General features: G+C 47.8%; 1 protein-coding gene across 1 annotated transcript; it reads left to right on the forward strand.

Moving 5' to 3' along the window:
• Positions 1-1,873: 1,873 nt before the first annotated feature.
• Positions 1,874-18,246, forward strand: ATP6V1B2 (ATPase H+ transporting V1 subunit B2). The gene is made up of 14 exons (XM_054294378.1): positions 1,874-1,983; positions 5,823-5,878; positions 6,752-6,850; positions 7,896-7,989; positions 8,085-8,162; positions 9,938-10,077; positions 10,183-10,284; positions 11,368-11,465; positions 12,586-12,709; positions 13,578-13,728; positions 15,518-15,600; positions 15,683-15,787; positions 16,581-16,710; positions 16,795-18,246. The coding sequence occupies exons 1-14, from the start codon at positions 1,875-1,877 to the stop codon at positions 16,929-16,931; spliced, it is 1,506 nt and encodes a 501-aa protein (XP_054150353.1). The 5' UTR covers position 1,874; the 3' UTR covers positions 16,932-18,246.
• Positions 18,247-18,738: the final 492 nt, after the last annotated feature.

Consider the following 18,738-nt stretch of genomic DNA (forward strand, 5'->3'; position numbering starts at 1 on the left):
GACGCAGAGGCGCCCTGAAAGATGTGTTCGGGGCAGCTTAAATCTATTCTCTGGAGCCGTGGGAGAAAATGCAGATTCTCTGCCAAGCTCTTCCCTCAGAGGAAGACGCCATCCTTCATGCAGGACACGGAGATTTACTGCAGGGAGGGGGAATAAATCCTAAATATATTCACCTTTCCTCCGCTATGGAGGGGCTTGGCAGCTGGCCTGCAAGCAAAGCTGAGTTAATGGAAGGAGTTCATTTCTTCTGATAATGGAGCAATAAATTCATTTTCTCTGAAAGATTCAGGTGTCCTGGGGCTGCTATCTGGTGTACCTCATTCTTTAAAAAATATCCCACATGCATAGTTCCTATTTTAACTACAAAAGTTACCTTTTAACCACAAAACTACATTTCCCATCCTGTTAAAACGTTAATACAGCACTAATAATCAACACAATACAATACAGATGGAAAATATCTGCACAGAGCCGTTTTATCTGCACTTTTCACAGCAGGGCAGCAGCACCATCTGCTGAGGGAGCGTGGAGCTGTCACTGTCATTTTTTTGTGGAAAAATCCTCTTTGCCCAGGATTTCTCCACTGGGAAACTGAGAAGCCTCAGAGAAAACGGAAAACAATAATTATCTGATTTGCTTCTCCTGTGTTTTGCTGCTTTGGAATGTGGCTGGAGATTGTTTATCCAACAGGTGAATTGTTTTAACTTAATGACCAATCACAGTCAGGCTGTGTCAGGACTCTGCAGAGAGTCACGAGTTTTCATTATTATCTTTTAGCCTTCTGTCTGTATCCTTTCTCTATTCTTTAGTATAGCATAATGTAATGTAATATAATATAATACCATAAAATAATAAATTGGCCTTCTAAGAACATGGAGTCAGATTCTCAGTTCCTCCTTTGGGATCCTGCAAACTCAACAGAAGGCTCCCGATTCTCCTTCACCTTCCCACATTTTTCCTTTTCCCCTCCTGTTTTTCTGCATTTAACCCTTTCTGTGCAGTTATCTGTTCTGTTTGCAGCCCGCTCAGGAGGTTTCCTGTCTCTCTGCCTCCTTGCTGCTCCAGGCAGTCACCCAAGTCTCTTTGCAGAGGTTTTCCCCAAATATTTCCAGTTCTGAGCCAGCAGGAGGAGAATTGATATAAAACCCCAATCCTTTCTGTCTCACTGCTCCATCTTTCTTGCTTTATTTCCCTTTTCCTTCCTTTTGCTTTTTATTTTTTTTTTTGCTATTTTCCTGTCTCTTATTATTTTAATGTTTTTTTATAGTTTTTCTTCTTTCCTTTTCCTTATTTTCTTCTTCCTCTTTTCTCTTGCCTTTATTCCTCCTACCTTTCCCCTTTTGACTTCGCAATTCTTTTATTCTTATCCATTAACCTTTTGCCTTCCTCTTCCTCTTTCCTTTTCCTTTTCCTTCTTCCTCTTCCCTTTTCCTCTTCCTTTTACTTTTCCCTTTTCCTTTTCCTCTTTCTCTTCCCTTTCCAATTTCCTTGTCCTTTTCATTTTCCTTTTACTTTTCCCTTTTCTCTTTTCCCTTTTCCTATTCCTCTTCCTTTTTCTCTTCACCTTCCCTTTCCTATTTCCTTGTACTTTTCCTTTTACTTTTCCCTTTTCCCTCTTCCTCTCCTCCTCTTCCTCTTCCTCTTTCTCTTCCTTTTCCCTTTTTCCCTTTTCCTTTCCTCTTCCCTTTTTGTCCTTCCTTTTCCTTTTCCTTTTCCTTTTCCCCTTTCAGAACCCGGGACAGCTCCGGCCCCGCCCCTCCCCGCCGGTGGGCGTGTCCTGTGCGTCAGTGGGCGTGTCCCGTGCGTCAGTGGGCGTGTCCCTGTGTTCGCTATAACAGCGCATGCGCGGCCGCCCCCTCAGCAGCCGGTCCAACATGGCGGCAGTGCGGGCGCTGCGCGGGGCCGTGAACGGCGCCGGGCCCGGCGGGCCCCGCGAGCAGGCGGCGGCTCTGACCCGCGATTTCCTGTCCCAGCCGCGCCTCAGTGAGTGCGGGGGGACCCGGGGGGCTGCGGGAGGGGGGATCCGCCCACCTCGGGGTCGCAGCGCCGGGCCCGGGCAGGCCGCAGCGCCGGCTCGCCCACCCCCTCAGAGCAGCCCGGGTCAATTAACATCGTAATTAACACTGTAATTAACCCGGCCTGTGTCCCTCCTGAAAGCCGGGGTTTGTTCCGGGAGCTGGAAGTGCTGGCGGTGGGATGGTGTCTGTATTTAACGCTGAATTGAGAAATCGGGTGAAAAAGGGGAAATGCGGGACTTTGGTGAAATCTCTTTATGGTAGCGCAGTGGGGAGAAATCAGAACATGTGAAGGTGTTGTTGCGGCTGTAATTACATAAAACGGCTTTGCCTGCGCCCCGAATAGCCCCGGGAGCTGCAGGGGCGGCCCAGCAGCTCCTGGGTCACGGATCCTTGGGAATCTCCGCCAGGTTTGGGAGCCAAACCCATCGCTGCAGTTCAGGGCTTTGCCTGGAGCAGAGGCTGCTGGCAGGGCTGGAGCCAGGGGCACTGCAGGGTTTTCCGTGGAGATTTGGATTTTCCCTGAACTGGAAAATGGGAAATGTTCTGGGCTGCCTTTGGTTTGCCGTGGAACTGCCTGAGAGGCCGATTGAGGAAGGAGAGCTCATGGGACAGTCACGGGGTGGAATGTCTCACTCAGGGTCAGCCTTTCCACATCAAATGCCTCACCCAGGGTCAGATTTTCCATTCCCTGTGTCCTGGTTCCTTCCTGATTATCCCAATTCCATCCCCTATATCCCATTCCCTGTTGCCAATCTCATTCCCTGTTCCCATTCCCTACATCCTGGCCTCATTCCTGTTCCCTATATCCCACTCCCGTTCCTAATCCTATTCCCAAATCCTGGTTCCCAATTGCATTCTTGGTTATCCCAGCTCCATTCCGTAGATCCCATTCCTGTTACTAATTCCATTCCTGATTATCCCAGTTCCTATTCCCAGTCCCATTCTTGATTATCCCAGCCCCATTCCCTATATCCCAGTTCCCATTCCCAGTTCCCAATCCCATTTCTGATTATTCCAATCCCATTCCCTATATCCCAGTTCCCAGCCCCATTCCTGATTATCCTAGCCCCATTGCCTGTTAGTAATCCCATTCTCTATATCCCAATCCCATTCCCAGTTCTCATTCCCTGTATCCCAGTCCCATTCTCAGTTCCTGTTCCCTGTATCCCAATCCCATTCCTGGTTCCCAGTCCTGTTGCCATTCCCAGTGCTGTTTCCAATCCCGTTCCCCGTTCCCAATCCCTTTCCCTGTTCCTGTTCCCAGTGCTGTTCCCATTCCCTGTTCTCAGTCTCGCTCTCTGTTCCCAGTTCCTAATCCCATTCCTTATATCCTGGTTCCCAGTCCCATTCCCAGTTCCCAACCTAGTTCTTGTTTCCCATTCCCAGTTTCCATTTCCCGTTCCCAATCCCATTCCTTGTTCCTGTCCCCATTCCCAATCCCATTCCCTGTTCCCAATCCCAGCCCCTCTGGCCCTGGGCTGTTTCCTCCTCGTGGCTGATCCCTGGAGCCTCTCCCTGCTCAGGCCCAGCAGGGATTGGGGTCAGGGCTCAGGAGCATTGCAGGGCTAAAGCTGAGCTTAGGGGGTTAAGCTAAAGCTGAGCTTGAGGATTTAATCCCGGCTCTCCTGAGCCAGAGCAGTTTGGTCATTGCTGGTCAGGGCTGACCTTGCAGCGGTTGCAGCTGTTTTATTGCAGTGTCAGCACCTGGGGAGGCCCTGGGGATTCCCAGCTGAGATTTGGGGTCCTGACTGGGCTCTTGGTGGCCCCACTGGGATTTGGGATCCTGGGGTTTGGGGTCCTGGCTGGGCTCTGGATGGCCCCACTGGGATTTGGGATCCTGGGATTTGGGGTCCTGCCTGGGCTCTGGGTGGCCCCACTGGGATTTGGGTTCCTGGGATTTGGGGTCCTGCCTGGGCTCTGGGTGGCCCCACTGTCCCATTTCCCCCTGGGCTGGGTGAGGCACAGCCCCAGCTGCTCCTCGTGCCCCTGAGGCCGCTCTGAGTCAGGATTCCCCTGCCTGGGGTCAGCTGGTTCTTCTCCCCTGAGCTGGCAGCAAAATCCTCCCTTGGAATGGCACAATCATGGAATGGTTTGGGTGGGAAGGGACCTGAAACCCACCCAGTGCCAGCCCTGCCATGGGGACACCTTGTGCTGTGCCAGGGCGCCCCAAGCGCCCTCCAGCCCGAGCGGGGAATTCCTGTAGTGGGGAATGGACGTTGGGATCAGCTCCAGGAGCAGAAAAAATCCTCCAAGAATTCCTGTTGTGGAGAAGGGAAACACTGGGGTCACCTCCAGGAGCAGGAAAAATGCTCCAGGAATTCCTGTCATGGGGAGAGAAACATTAATTTCACATCAGTGTCAGCTCCAGGAGCAGGAAAAATGCTCTAAGAATTCTTGTCCTAGAGAATTAACACTGGGATCACCTTCAGAAGCAGGAGAAATGCTCCATGAATTCCTGTAATGGGGAATAAACCACTGAGATTGTGTCAGTGTCACCTCCAGGGAGCAGGAAAAATGCTCCATGAATTTCTATCATGGACAATAAACAGTGGGATCACCTTCAGAAGCAGGAAAAATTATCCAGGAATTCCTGTCATGGAAAAGGAAACACTGGGGTCCTGTCTAGGAGCAGGAAAAATGCTCCATGAATTCCTGTTGTGGAGAATGAACTCTGGGATCACCTCTAGGAGCTGGAAAAATGCTCCAAGAATTCCTGTCATGGAGAGGGAAACATTGATATCACACCAGTGTCAGCTCCAGGAGCAGGAAAAATGCTCCAAGAATTCTTGTCCTGGAGAATAAACATTGAAATCACCTCCAGGAGCAGGAGAAATGTTCCAGGAATTCCTGTAGTGGGGAATAAACATTGGGATCATCTTCAGGAGCAAGAAAAATGTTCCAGGGATTCTTGTCCTGGAGAATGAACTCTGGGATCACCTCTAGGAGCTGGAAAAATGCTCCAGGAATTCCTGTCATGGAGAATAAACGCTGGGATTGTGTCAGTGTCACCTCCAGGGAGCAGGAAGAATGCTGGACACTCAATCCTGTCCCTAATCCTTCCTGTGGGGTTCCTAATAAACAGAAATCAGGCCCCAAATCTGAGCCTGGTGCAAGGGATGGAGTGGGAAATGGGATTAAATGGGAACTGGGATGTGGGAAGGGATAAAATTGGAAGTGGGAAATGGGATGTGGGAAGGGATGAAGTGGGAAATGGAATCTGGAAAATGGAATGAAATGGGAAATGGATGTGGGAAATGGGAATTAGGATGTGGCAAATGGGATCTGGGATGTGGGAAGGGATAAAATTGGAAGTGGGAAACGGGATGTGGGAAGGGATGAAATTGGAAGTAGGAAATGGGAAATGGGATGTGGGATGTTGGAAGGGATGAAGTGGGAAATGGAATCTGGAAAATGGAATGAAATGGGAAATGGAATGTGAGAAGGGATGAAATGGGAATTAGGATGTGGGAAATGGAATCTGGAAAATGGAATGAAATGGGATCTGGGATGTAGGAAATGGGAATTGGGATATGGGAAATGGGATGTGGGAAGGGATGAAATGGGAATTAGGATGTGAGAAATGGGATGTGGGATGTGGGAAGGGATGAAATTGGAAGTAGGAAATGGGAAGTGGGAAATGGGATGTGGGATGTTGGAAGGGATGAAGTGGGAAATGGAATCTGGAAAATGGAATGAAATGGGAATTAGGATGTGGGAAATGGGGTCTGGGATGTGGGAAATGGGGTCTGGGGTGTTCCTGAGGAAGTTCCCATTCCTGACCCCTGCCCTGTGTTGTTTTTGCAGCTTACAAAACTGTGTCAGGTGTGAACGGGCCCCTGGTTATCCTGGACCAGGTTAAGGTAAATTCTCAGCTGTTGATGGAAATTTTGGAGGGAAAGTTGCCAGGAAAAGCTGGGAAAGGTAAAATCCAGACTGCTGGGAAGCTCCCCAGAGCCACTTTGGTGCATTTCTGACTGCTGGGATGAACGGGAGTGGGAAATTCCTCTGAGGCAGGAGGAAAGGGAGAAAGGAAGCAGAGTTTGAGTTTTCCTTTCCTTTTTTGGGCAGAGGAAGGGAGCAGAGTTTGGGTTTTCCTTTCTTGGGGGAAGGAAGGGAGCAGAGTTTGGGTTTTTCCTTCTTGGGGGAAGGAAGGAAGCAGAATTTGAGTTTTTCTTTCCTTTCTTGGGGAAGGGAAGGAAGCAGAGTTTGAGTTTTTGTTTCCTTTCTTGGGGAAGGAAAGGAGGCAGAGTTTGAGTTTTTCTTTCCTTGGGGAAAGGAAGGAAGCTGAATTTGAGTTTTTCTTTCTTGGGGAAGGGAAGGGAGCAGAGTTTGGGTTTTCCCAAACCCTGGACTGCTGATGAATTCCCAAGCTGAATTAAAGCTGTTTGCTTTGCTCCCAACGTTTCTGTTTCCACATCTGGAAAAAGAAGCTGTGGACACTCCTGGCGTCTTTTCAGGCAAATCTGCAGGTTTTTCTTCTTGTGCAGAGGCTGCACTGAGTCTTTCTGCCACAATTTGGAGTTTTTAGAACTGTTTCTGGCATCTCCAACCATCCAAACATTCCCATAAAAATGCCTTTAACTTGAGAGATTTCACATCCTGGCCAGGAGTTTGGTTCTAATTATAAAATTATTCATAAAAATGGAGTCATTTTTAAGAAACCAGGTTGGGAGGTGATGATTTTTGTTTTCTGGCTGCAGTTTAACCCCTTCCTGCTCCCTGTGCCCCCTCAGTTCCCCAGGTACGCCGAGATCGTGCACCTGACCCTGCCCGATGGCACCAGGAGGAGCGGGCAGGTGCTGGAAGTCAGTGGCTCCAAAGCTGTGGTTCAGGTAGGAGCAGGAAGCTCTTTCCCATCATTAATTCATCAGCATGAGCCCCAAACCAAATCAAACCTGCCTGGAGATTTGTTCTTTTTCAATGGAAACAACAAAATCACCTCCTTGTTCCAGTGCAGGTGGCATTGATAATTTGAGGAGATTTCTGACCATGCACAATGACATTTTTGTTTCCATCTCCCCTGGATTTATTTCCATCCCCACTGGATTTATTTCCATTTATTTCCACCCCCCTGGATTCCTTTGCTGCTGGATTAAAGGAATCCCCTGGAATTTGCAGTGTTTGATTCCAGATCATCCCTGTGCTGATATTTTAAATATTTCTCCTAAAAATCTGTTTCTTGTTCACATAAGTGAATCTTGAAAGCTTGGCAGGGGAAACATTTGAGATCCAAGGAATTGCACCAGGTTTGGTGCTTGTTGCTGATAGAATTTAGCATTTTTTAGGAAGCTCTTTTCCCATCATTAATTCATCAGGATGAGCCCCAAACCAAATCAAACCTGCCTGGAGATTTGTTCTTTTTCAATGGAAACAAAAAATCACCTCCTTGTTCCAGTGCAGGTGGCATCGATAATTTGAGAAAATTTCTGACCATGCACAATGACATTTTTGTTTCCATCTCCCCTGGATTTATTTCCACCCCACTGGATTTATTTCCATTTATTTCCACCCCCCTGAATTCCTTTGCTGCTGGATTAAAGGGATCCCCTGGAATTTGCGGTGTTTGATTCCAGATCAGCCCTGTGCTGATATTTTAAATATTTCTCCTAAAAATCTGTTTCTTGTTCACATGATTGAATCTGGAGAACTTGCCACTTGACATCCAAGGAATTGCACCAGGTTTGGTGGCTGTTACTGATAAAATTCAGGATTTTATTTTAAAGCAGGATTTTTGTGGTGTTTTCTCTTGCAGCCCTTTCAGAGCAGCTCCTGCTTTGTGCCCTGAGGCTGCAGGTGAAGCAGCACTCAGGAGTTACTTTGTGAAGCACAAAACTCCTGTCCTGTGGTTGATTTTTATTTTCCCTGCTGCATTTTCAGGTATTTGAAGGCACTTCAGGGATTGATGCCAAGAAAACCTCCTGTGAGTTCACTGGGGACATCCTGAGAACCCCGGTCTCAGAGGACATGCTTGGTGAGGATTTACCTGTGGATGTGAGCAGTGGACAGATTTATCCAAAATCAGCTGCTTTTCACAATAATTCTCATTTTTCTTGCTGTTTCCTATAGGCAGAGTGTTCAATGGGTCAGGAAAACCCATAGACAGAGGTCCCATTGTCTTGGCTGAGGATTTCCTGGACATTATGGGTTTGTTCTTAATTATTTTTTTCTGAGGGGGAATAAAATCAAACCTGGTGTCTTACAGCTGAATTTATATCTTTAAACACAAGAATTATCTATTTGTTATATATTACAACACAAAATCTAACTTGGGAGGAGCTTCATCTCATTTTTGAGTATTTGTGTGGCACCAAATTCTAATTAAATTACCCAAGTGCAGGGAGATGAGGGAGCAGAAAATTTTCTGCAGTGTTTGAAAGATGCTCTTTGTTATTCAGGTGAAATGCTGATAACCTGGCAGAGTTTCAAATAATTTTTACCACTGACATGAACATTTAACAGCAGAATTTTGAAAGGTCAGGTGTGACCAGGTGCAGCTGAAGATCTGTTGGTGTCACAGTGGGATTTGTATTTTTGAGTTTGTGTATGGCATCAAATTCTAATTAAATTACCCAAAAAAATTTTCTGCAGTGTTTGAAAGATGCTCTTTGTTATTTGAGGTGAAATTCTGATAACCTGGCAGAGTTTCAAATAATTTTTACCACTGAAATGAGCATTTAACAGCAGAATCTTGGATTCTGAAAGATCAGGTGTGACCAGGGGCAGCTGAAGATCTGTTGGTGTCACGGAGGGATTTGTATTTTTGAGTTTGTGTATGGCATCAAATTCTAATTAAATTACCCAAAAAAATTTTTGCAATGTTTGAAAGATGCTCAAAATTTCCTGCAATATTTGAAAGATGTTCTTTGTTATTTGTAGACTTAATTCTACCACACCTAAAGGTGAAATTCTGATTACCTGGCAGAGTTTTCAATAATTTTTACCACTGAAATGAACATTCAACAGCAGTGTCTTGAAAGATGTGACCAGGTGCAGCTAAAGATCTGTTGGTGTCACAGTGGGGTTTAATCTCATTTTTGAGTACGTGTGTGGCACCAAATTCTAATTAAATTACCCAAGAAATTTTCTGCAGTGTTTGAAAGATACTCTTTGTTATTTGCATTAATTCTACAGCACTTAAAGGTGAAATTCTGATTACCTGGCAGAGTTTTAAATCATTTTTACCACTGAAATGAGCATTTAACATCAGTTTTGAAAGGTCAGGTGTGAAAGGTGCAGCTGAAGATCTGTTGGTGTCACAGTGGGGTTTAATCTCATTTTTGAGTTTGTGTTTAGCACCAAATTCTAATTAAATTATGCAAGTGCAAGGAGATGAGGGAGCAGAAAATTTTCTGCTATATTTGAAAGACGCTCTTTGTTATTTGTAGACTTAATTCTACAACACCTAAAGGTGAAATTCTGATTACCTGGCAGAGTTTTCAGTATTTTTTACCACTGAAATGAGCATTTAACAGCAGTGTCTTGAAAGGTGTGACCAGGTGCAGCTGAAGATCTGTTGGTGTCACAGAGGGATTTGTATTTTTGAGTTTGTGTATGGCACCAAATTCAAATTAAATTACCCAAGAAATTTTCTGCAGTGTTTGAAAGATGCTCTTTGTTATTTGCATTAATTCTACAGCACTTAAAGGTGAAATTCTGATTACCTGGCAGAGTTTTCAGTATTTTTTACCACTGAAACGAGCATTTAACAGCAGTGTCTTGAAAGGTGTGACCAGGTGCAGGTGAAGATCTATTGGTGTCATATTGGGGTTTCTACTCATTTTTGGGTATATGTGTGACCAAATTCTAATTAAATTACCCAAGGGCAGGGAGATGAGGGAGCAGAAAATTTTCTGCAGTGTTTGAAAGATGCTTTTTGAGTGTCCAGGGAGTAACGTTGTGTTCTCTCCACAATCCCACAGGCCAGCCAATCAACCCCCAGTGCCGGATCTACCCGGAGGAAATGATCCAGACTGGCATTTCTGCCATCGATGGCATGAACAGCATTGCCAGGGGCCAGAAAATCCCCATTTTCTCAGCTGCTGGGCTGCCCCACAACGAGGTGAGGCCCTCAGAGCTGCTCTAAACCAGATGGGAGCCAAAAATAAATTCAATTCAGGGCTGTGGGACAGCATCAGGTGCAAACCTTGGGGTGTTTCTTGCCTAGATCGCAGCTCAGATCTGTCGCCAGGCCGGCTTGGTGAAGAAATCCAAAGATGTGATGGATTACAGCGAGGAGAACTTTGCCATCGTCTTTGCTGCCATGGGGGTGAGCCCACAGAGCTGGGGGAAGTGGGGCTGGAGGAATCAGAGACATTCTGAGCGTGGCTGAGGCCTGAGCAGCTTTTGTGTGTGAGTGGAATTAAAGAATGGGTGAAAATCCCCAAGGCTGGATCTGCCTCTGGACAGGCTGCTCAGAGAAGCTGTGGCTGCCTCATCCTTGAAGTGTCCAAAGCTGGGTGAGGCTTGGAGCACCCTGGGATGGTGAGAGGTGTCCCTGCCCACGGCACTGGATGGTGACTGTTTACACAGGGTGATTATTTACAGAGGGTGATTATTTACAGATGCAAACGAGATGGGACTGCTGGGAACGTGTCTTGAGCTGTTTGATTTTCCAGCATCACTCTTATTACATGATTATGACAATGGGAAGATGCCACCAGCTCACATCCCAGCCAGCAGGCAAAAAAACTTAATGTTACAACTCACTTTAGAAGTTTTTTGACCAATCACACAAAGCAAAAGCACATTGACAGTATCTGTATAGCATATACTCTATATTGACAGTAGTTCTGTCCAACCACTATAAGCACAGGTACCTTTGGTTAAACAATGCTTGCTTATTTCAAATACAATCCCTGCTTGTGAGCCTCAACACACAGAACTCCATTATTAAGCTTTAACCTTCCTAATATCTCACTAGATAAACTTTTCTGCAGCTTAGGGAGTTATTCTAGCCAAGCATTAATACACAGACCATTGTTCTATTTGTCCTTGCTTTTCTACAGTTTAAATAATTTTTCTGCTGACCAATCTCATGGCTGCTGCTCAGCTCTGATCACAGTTCTGCTGTATCTGAGGCCTTTTGCAGCTTTCCCAAAACCCTCTGATTTTGTGGATTCCCACACAGGGGTTTTTGGGGTCCCTTCCCACCCAAACCATTCCATGATCCCAACAAAGCCTGGCTGATCAGGATAAAACACCTCAGACTTGATCTCCAGCCTGGAATTGCTTACTCTGGCAGTGTAGAGGAACCTGATGGCTGGAGATCTTTGCAGTGGGTTATTAATGAGCTCATCAGCCCTTAATTGGCTGGGGAATGTGCCAGGTCCAACCCAGAGCTGTGCTTTAGGTGAACATGGAAACCGCTCGGTTCTTCAAGTCGGACTTTGAGGAGAACGGCTCCATGGACAACGTGTGCCTGTTCCTGAACCTGGCCAATGACCCCACGTGAGTGGCACCCCCTGAGGGGGGCAGGACAAACACCCGGGGGGCACAGAGCCTTCTGGGGGGGACAGAGCCTTCTGGGGGGGTTGTGCAGTGCCACTTGTGGGGTGGGGGTTTGTGGCAGCAACACTGGAAGTGAAATTCTGATGGAGCTGGGGGTCCAGTGGTGGTGGTGGAGCTAAAATGCTGCTCCAGGTGCAGTGGTGCTGGAGCTGCTGCAGATGTTGGGGAAGATGGAACAGGAAAGCCTTATCAATATGATTGCCTGGCAAAAGATTTTGAGATTATGGAAATTATAAGTGAGATTGAAATGGAAGCAAGCTTTGAGATCCCTCAGTTACTGAACAACTGGAAAACAATGGTGTGGCCGGCTGAAGGTGATCCCCTTTTGATGGAACAACACCCTCTGCTTGCAGACAGCTCCAAGGGTCAGAGCAGACCCTACAGCTTGGCAGAAGGGCCCAAAGAGGAGGTTTTAGGGTTTAAAATGTAACACAGTGTGGGAATGTAATGATTCTTATAGGCTGTATGGAAATGCTGTAGGATTTGTATCTTGTACTAGATTGGTTAGTGAGAATCAGAATATTCAACACAGAGGATGATTTATTGTATTGGAATGGGAACTTTGCTCTCTTAGCTCTTACCCTTTTTACTCTGTTATGCTTTTACTCTTTTACCTTCTCATCCTCTCAACCCTTCTCTCAGCCCTGCTCTGAGCTGTGGCTGCAGCTCCCAGCAGGGCCCTGCACTTGGCCCTTTGCAATAACCCCAAGTTCCACGACCAGAAGAAGATTTATTGTATTGTAACAGCAGCCTTGCCGTCTGATCCTCTCTTTCACTCTCTCATTCTCTCTTTACCACGCTCTTTATCTCTCTCTCCCTCTTTGGGGCTGCTCTGAGCTGTGCCTGGCAGCTCCAAACAAGGCCCCTGCACCCAGGCCCTTTGCAATAAACCCCAAATTCCACACCCTGGCTTCAGAGATCTCTCATCTCCATCCATCCCAACCATGCTACCCCCCAACACTTCTACATGCAGGGGCAGCCCTGGAGCTGCAGGGGTGCCAGGCAGCCCCAGGTGTGGCTCTCAGGTGTCCCTGCAGGTGACAGCAGGTTTGTGTTGCAGCATCGAGCGCATCATCACGCCGCGGCTGGCGCTGACCACGGCAGAGTTCCTGGCCTACCAGTGTGAGAAACACGTGCTGGTCATCCTGACAGACATGAGCTCCTATGCCGAGGCTCTCCGAGAGGTGTGTGTGTGCTCATTAAGGTGTTAATTAATGGGGGTGTTGGCAGAAAGGGGTGCTCTGAAGTGAGGAGCTGAGCTGCTGCTCAGGCTGTTGGAGTTAATGTTCATTGGGATGGTTGGGAGCAGCCAGTGAGGATTTTAGGTGATCCTTGGTGGGCTGGGATTTGTTTCACTGGTGGCAATTCCACCCCTGGAAATGTCCAAGGCCAGGTTGGACACAGGGCTTGGAGCAGCCTGGGATGCAGCCTCCCTTTTTATCCCAATTCCCAGCCACATTTCCCTTCTCTTTCCCTGTTTCTGAGGTACTTGAGAGGTTCAGAGTTCCCAGAACACCTGATCCCAAAGATTCCCCTCTAATGTATAACCCTCCCTTTTCATTTTTAATTCTTAATGAATTTAGGGATTTTTCCCCATTAGCTGAGGCACTTGAGAGGTTCAGACTCCTTGATACACCTGACAACGGATTTCTCAAAGATTTCTTTCTAATGTACAACCCTCCCTCTTAATTTTTAATTCTTTCAGAATTTAGAGGTTTTTCTTCTCCATTGTTTCTTTCATCTTTCAATGTCTCATTTCATTTATCAGCAAACCTAAAGTTTATTTATAAAAGCAAATCTCTTTTTCCATTCATCCATCAGTGGAATCCTTCCCATTGTTTCTTTTATCTCCCAGTGCTGGTTTTATCTCCCAGCAAACCCACAGCTTGTTTGGAAAGACAAATCCACCATTCCTCTCTTAAACTAAAACTATAATTTTAAGAGAATTAATACAGCATTACTTTCTAACACACACATATAATATTCATTTGAATATTTGCCAAAAGCTAATAATTAAATACTCATTTTTTTCACATTTTTGTGGCTGTCCAGGTGTCAGCAGCTCGGGAGGAGGTGCCTGGGCGCCGAGGCTTCCCTGGCTACATGTACACTGACCTGGCCACCATCTACGAGCGCGCCGGGCGTGTGGAGGGCAGGAACGGCTCCATCACCCAGATCCCCATCCTCACCATGCCCAACGACGGTGAGTCCTTGTGAAAATGTGCCTGGAGTCCCTGTGGGAACGTGGGTCTTGTTGACAGAGTGACAAAACTGTCCTTTGTCGCCTTAAAAAGGAAAGAAGTTTAGAGGTTTAGGTGAAAAATGCCTCTCATAGGATCTGGGGAACTTCACCTCAAACTTAAGGAGAGCAAGTTGGTGAGTCACTGTAGGAATGTGCCTCCTGAGTGACAAAACTGTCCTTTGTCCCCTCAAAAAGGAAAGAAGCCCAGAAATTTCTTTCCCCCATGAAAAAGGCATCTCATAGGACCTGGGTTTATTCTGAAGTCTCAGGACTCCACCTCAAACTTAAGGAGAGCAAATTGCTGAGTAAATGTCGAAGTGTGTCTCCAGTCCCTGGAGGAATGTGCCTCTTGTTGACTGAGTGACAAAACTGTCCTTTGTCCCCTCAAAAAGGAAGGAAATTTAGAGGTTTAAGTGGAAAAGGCCTCTCATAGGACCTGGGTTTGTTCTGAAGTCTCAAGACTTCACCTCAAACTTGAGAGCAATTTGGTGTAGGAATTCACTGTAGGATTGTGCCTCGAGTCCCTGGAGGAATGTGCCTCTTGTTGACAGAGTGACAAAGCTGTCCTTTGTCCCCTCAAAAAGGAAAGAAGTTCAGAGGTTTAGGTGAAAAAGGCCTCTCATAGGACCTGGGGGATTTCACCTCAAATTTAAGGAGACCTAATTGGTGTAGGAATTCACTGTAGGAATGTGGCTCTTGTTGACAGAGTGACACAACTGTCCTTTGTCCCCTCAAAAAGGAAAGAAGCCCAGAAATTTCTTTCCTTGATCAGGTGAATAAGGCATCTCATAGGACCTGGGTTTATTCTGAAATCTGACGATTTCACCTCAAACTTAAGGATAGCAAATTGGTGTAGGAACTCACTGTAGGATTGTGCCTTGAGTCCCTGTAGGAATGTGCTTCCTGTTGATGGAGTGACAAAACTGTCCTTTATCCCCTCAAAAAGGAAAAAAAAATTAGAGGTTTAGGTGAAAAAGGCCTCTCATAGGACCTGGGTTTGTTCTGAAGTCTCAGGATTTCATCTCAAACTTAAGAAGAGCAAATTGGTGTAGGAATTCACTGTAGGAATGTGGCTCTTGTTGACAGAGTGGCAAAACTGTCCTTGGTCCCCTTAGAAAGGAAAGAAGTTTAAAAGTTTAGGTGAAAAAGGCATCTTATAGGACCTAGGGGACTTCACCTCAAATTTAAGGATACCCAATTGGACAAAGCAAAAAAGTCCCACCTGGGCAACTCACTAGAAAAAGAAGAGAACAAAGAAACTAATTGTTTTTGTGAGGTGTTTTACCAGGAGGAAGAACCTCTGGCACCTCAGTTTTTCTCTGTAAATGCAGAGTTTGATTATTTTGCCTTTTAATAAAACCTTTTTGTTTTCAACACCGCCACAGAAGCCATTCTGCTGATTTTATGCCAAGGTAGCTGAGCTATTTTGGGTGTGAAATAAATCTCCAAGAGATTGAGACCTTTCAAGTCACATCCAGGGGCCTTCCAAGAGCTGCCTTGGGGTCACCCAGCAGCACAGCAGTCCTGGGGCCTTTAGGTTTCCTTCCTATTCCAGAATTTGGTGCTTTCTGCTAAAAATGTTCTGCCCTTTGAGGGCTCAGGCTTGGTGCTGATCCAAGAACACTTGGGATTTGTGGAGGGAATAATTGCTGAAGTCACCTGGCAACCAAAAGCTGCAGCTCAGTGCTAAAATGGATATAAAAAAGGCTGAAAATTTTCAAAACTTCTTTTTTTTTTTTTTTTTTCACAGATATTACTCATCCCATCCCTGACTTGACTGGCTACATCACTGAGGGACAGATCTACGTGGACAGACAGCTGCACAACAGGCAGGTGTGTGCCTCATTGCTCTCAAGGTGCTTTGGGTTATTCTGAATTTCAAGGATTCCTGTTAATTCTGGGTGTTCTCCCCCAGATTTACCCTCCCATCAACGTGCTGCCCTCCCTGTCCCGGCTGATGAAGTCGGCCATCGGCGAGGGGATGACCAGGAAGGACCACGCTGATGTGTCCAACCAGCTGGTGGGTACCGAACCCCCTGGGCTGCCCAGCTGAGGCATCCAGAACATTCCTGAGGCTGCTTTCACTAAGCCTTGGCTGAGTGTTCAGTGAGAGGTTTTGGGTTTGGAGAGGAATTGTGGATGATTTGAGAGGAGGGGACAGCCCAGCTGGGGGTGTTCACATGGAGAGAGCTCAGAGCCACTTCCAGGGCCTGAAGGGGCTCCAAGGAGATCTGGGGAGGACAGGACACAGGAAATGGCTTCCATTGCCAGAGGGCAGGGATGGATGGGATATTGGGAACTGGGAGTTCCTGGTTGTGAGGGGCTGGGCTGGAATTCCCAGAGGAGCACCAGGAGAGCTGGGGAGGGATTGGTGACAAGCGATGGAGGGACAGAACACAGGGAATGGCTTCCATTGCCAGAGGGTAGGAATGCATGGGATATTGGGAATTGGGAATTCCTGGCTGGAATTCCCGGAGGAGCACCAGGAGAGCTGGGGATGAGGGGTGGAGGGACAGGACACAGGAATGGATGGGATATTGGGAATTGGGAATTCCTGGCTGGAATTCCCAGAGGAGCACCAGGAGAGCTGGGGATGAGGGGTGGAGGGACAGGACACAGGAATGGATGGGATATTGGGAATTGGGAATTCCTGGCTGGAATTCCCGTGGCTGCTCCTGTATCCCTGCAGTGCCAGGTTGGGACAAGCTGGGGCAGAGGGGGGTGTCCCTGGCATGGCAGGGGTGGCAGGAGGTGATGATGATGATGAGGTTTGAGGGCCCTGCCAGGCTCCCTGAGCCCCCTTTCTCCCCCAGTACGCCTGCTACGCCATCGGCAAGGACGTGCAGGCCATGAAGGCCGTGGTGGGCGAGGAAGCGCTGACCTCTGATGATCTCCTGTACCTGGAGTTCCTGCAGAAGTTTGAGAAGAACTTCATCGCTCAGGGTAAGGCTGGCAGCAGCTCCCAGCGGGGCAGGGATCACACCAGGGTGTTCCTTGTGCCACTCCCTGCCCCTCGTGTCCCCGCAGGGCCCTACGAGAACCGCACGGTGTTCGAGACGCTGGACATCGGCTGGCAGCTGCTCAGGATCTTCCCCAAGGAGATGCTCAAGAGGATCCCCCAGAGCACCCTGGCCGAGTTCTACCCTCGGGATGCCAAGCACTAGCCCGGCTCCTCGTGCCCCTGCTCTGTGGTTTGGTTTCCTTTTCCATGTGTTGGTGTTTCCCTGTCGCCCTCCCAGCTCCACCCAGCAGCAGGTGACACTTGTGGCGGTGTTCCCAGCTGAGAGCAGTTTGGAAAATCATCCCTTCTCCCACAGGCTGCATCTCCAGGAGGATGCTGTGAAAGTGTGCAATAGCCACCATGAGGTTTGGGGCTTTGAAATGAGCTTTTTGTGGGGTTCTCAAGGCGCTGAGCATGACCAGAAATTGCAAATCTTTACTTTGGAACCGTGAGTTAGAAAACATGAAAGAGGAAATGTGACTTGCATTCCTTGGTGACAGCAAATGTGACAACGTTCCTTGGTGAAAAATGCAGGTTTGTAACCAGGGCTGCACATTCTGAAAGGATGTGGAGGTGACATTTCCAGCAAAGGTGGAAAAGTCCTTGTCCTTTCAGAGTTCAAAGGCCACTTAGGTGCTACGTGAAATCAGCAGGGTAAGGCTTAATTATTGAACTGCAGGTTTTAAATAGAAGTTTGCAGAGTAAATTTCCTCCTTCACCTTCTTTTGGTTGGATTCTGGAGACGCCAAACAGAACCAGCAGCTCGGTTTGGGCTCAGATGTGTCACCACAGCTGTTGGTGCTTCAAGGCTTTGTGCTGCTGCTGCTGAGGGGGATCCTGAGAGCTGAAAACCAACCTAAAACCTGGCCTAGGTCTGCTGCTGTGAGCTCAGCTTTTAAACCATGGCCTGCACACACCAGGCAACAGGAGTTCATGAAAAAGGCAGCTTTTAATGTGAGAAGGGATATTTCCAACCTGCTCCAGGTATGCCACGGCTGGAGCTGTTGTGGTTTGCACTCCAGGCACAGATTTGCCTCAGCATTCCCAAACTCTGCAGTCCTGGCTGGGCAATTCCGTGTTGTTCCTTTTCCAGCGGGTTCAGCCGAGGCTCTGGGCCCGCCGGTGCTGCTGCTGCTGGCACAATTCCATCAATTCCTTGCTTTTTCCAGGCTTTCCTGTAGTCTGAGCCCTGGGCTGGCTCAGCAGAGCATGTTGCACCTCCCTGCAGTGTCTGGGAAGGTGCTAACATGACTGGAATGTGCAAATTCCAGCTTTCCCTGACGTCCCCATGTGCAGTTCTCTGGTTTGTCCCGTGTTCTCCGTGGCTGCAGCAGCGACTTGATTCCAGTGCATTCCACCCAAAGCTGTGTCCAGTCTCTTTTTCCTGAGGTCAGGATGGGAGGGCAGAAGCCTTGGCATGAAAACACTTTAATGTAGAGAACTCTCTAAATAAATTAAATATGGAAGGTGTTGAACAAACGGGAGTTTTGGTGGTGAAAATTCACTTGGGGTGTTCCTGGGAAACGGAATGGAGCAGCTCCAGTGTGGATTCAGGGTCACTGGAGCCACCCCCACATTGTCCCGGAGGAGGAGGAGGAGGAGGGTTTGACCTTCAGCCCCAGTCACGGGGAAAGGCTTTGCAGGAATGTGCAGGGAATGTGATCCCTCTGTGCTCACCTCCCTCCCTCCCTCCCTCCCTCTGCTGGGGGAGGCTGGGGAACCTCAAACTCCTGGAAAATCAGCTCAGGCCCCACTTGGGCTGGGATTTTGGGTGTGATCAGCACTGGGGTGGGGGGGTCAGCGAGCCCAGCCCCTTCATCACCCCTGGGCAGGTTACAGGGTTAGGAGAGACCCTGGCCCAGGGGGGGACAGACTGAGCCTGCACAGGGCCCTGGAAACCCAGGGATGGGCAAAGCAAACCCAGGAACGGGCAAATCTGGAATGGGTAAATCTGACCCAGGAATGGGCAA

Source organism: Melozone crissalis, unplaced genomic scaffold (genome assembly GCF_028551555.1).
Source record: "Melozone crissalis strain CALT ecotype California unplaced genomic scaffold, PUWL_Pcris_2 ptg000247l_1, whole genome shotgun sequence".
In the NCBI taxonomy this organism is placed as follows: domain Eukaryota; kingdom Metazoa; phylum Chordata; class Aves; order Passeriformes; family Passerellidae; genus Melozone; species Melozone crissalis.

Coding starts and splice junctions, on each gene's coding strand:
- ATP6V1B2 (XM_054294378.1), top strand. CDS start 1,875: ATGGCGGCAGTGCGGGCGCTGCGCGGGGCCGTGAACGGCGCCGGGCCC. Junction 6,851..7,895: donor GCTCCAAAGCTGTGGTTCAG/GTAGGAGCAGGA, acceptor CTGCATTTTCAG/GTATTTGAAGGCACTTCAGG. Junction 8,163..9,937: donor GGATTTCCTGGACATTATGG/GTTTGTTCTTAA, acceptor ACAATCCCACAG/GCCAGCCAATCAACCCCCAG.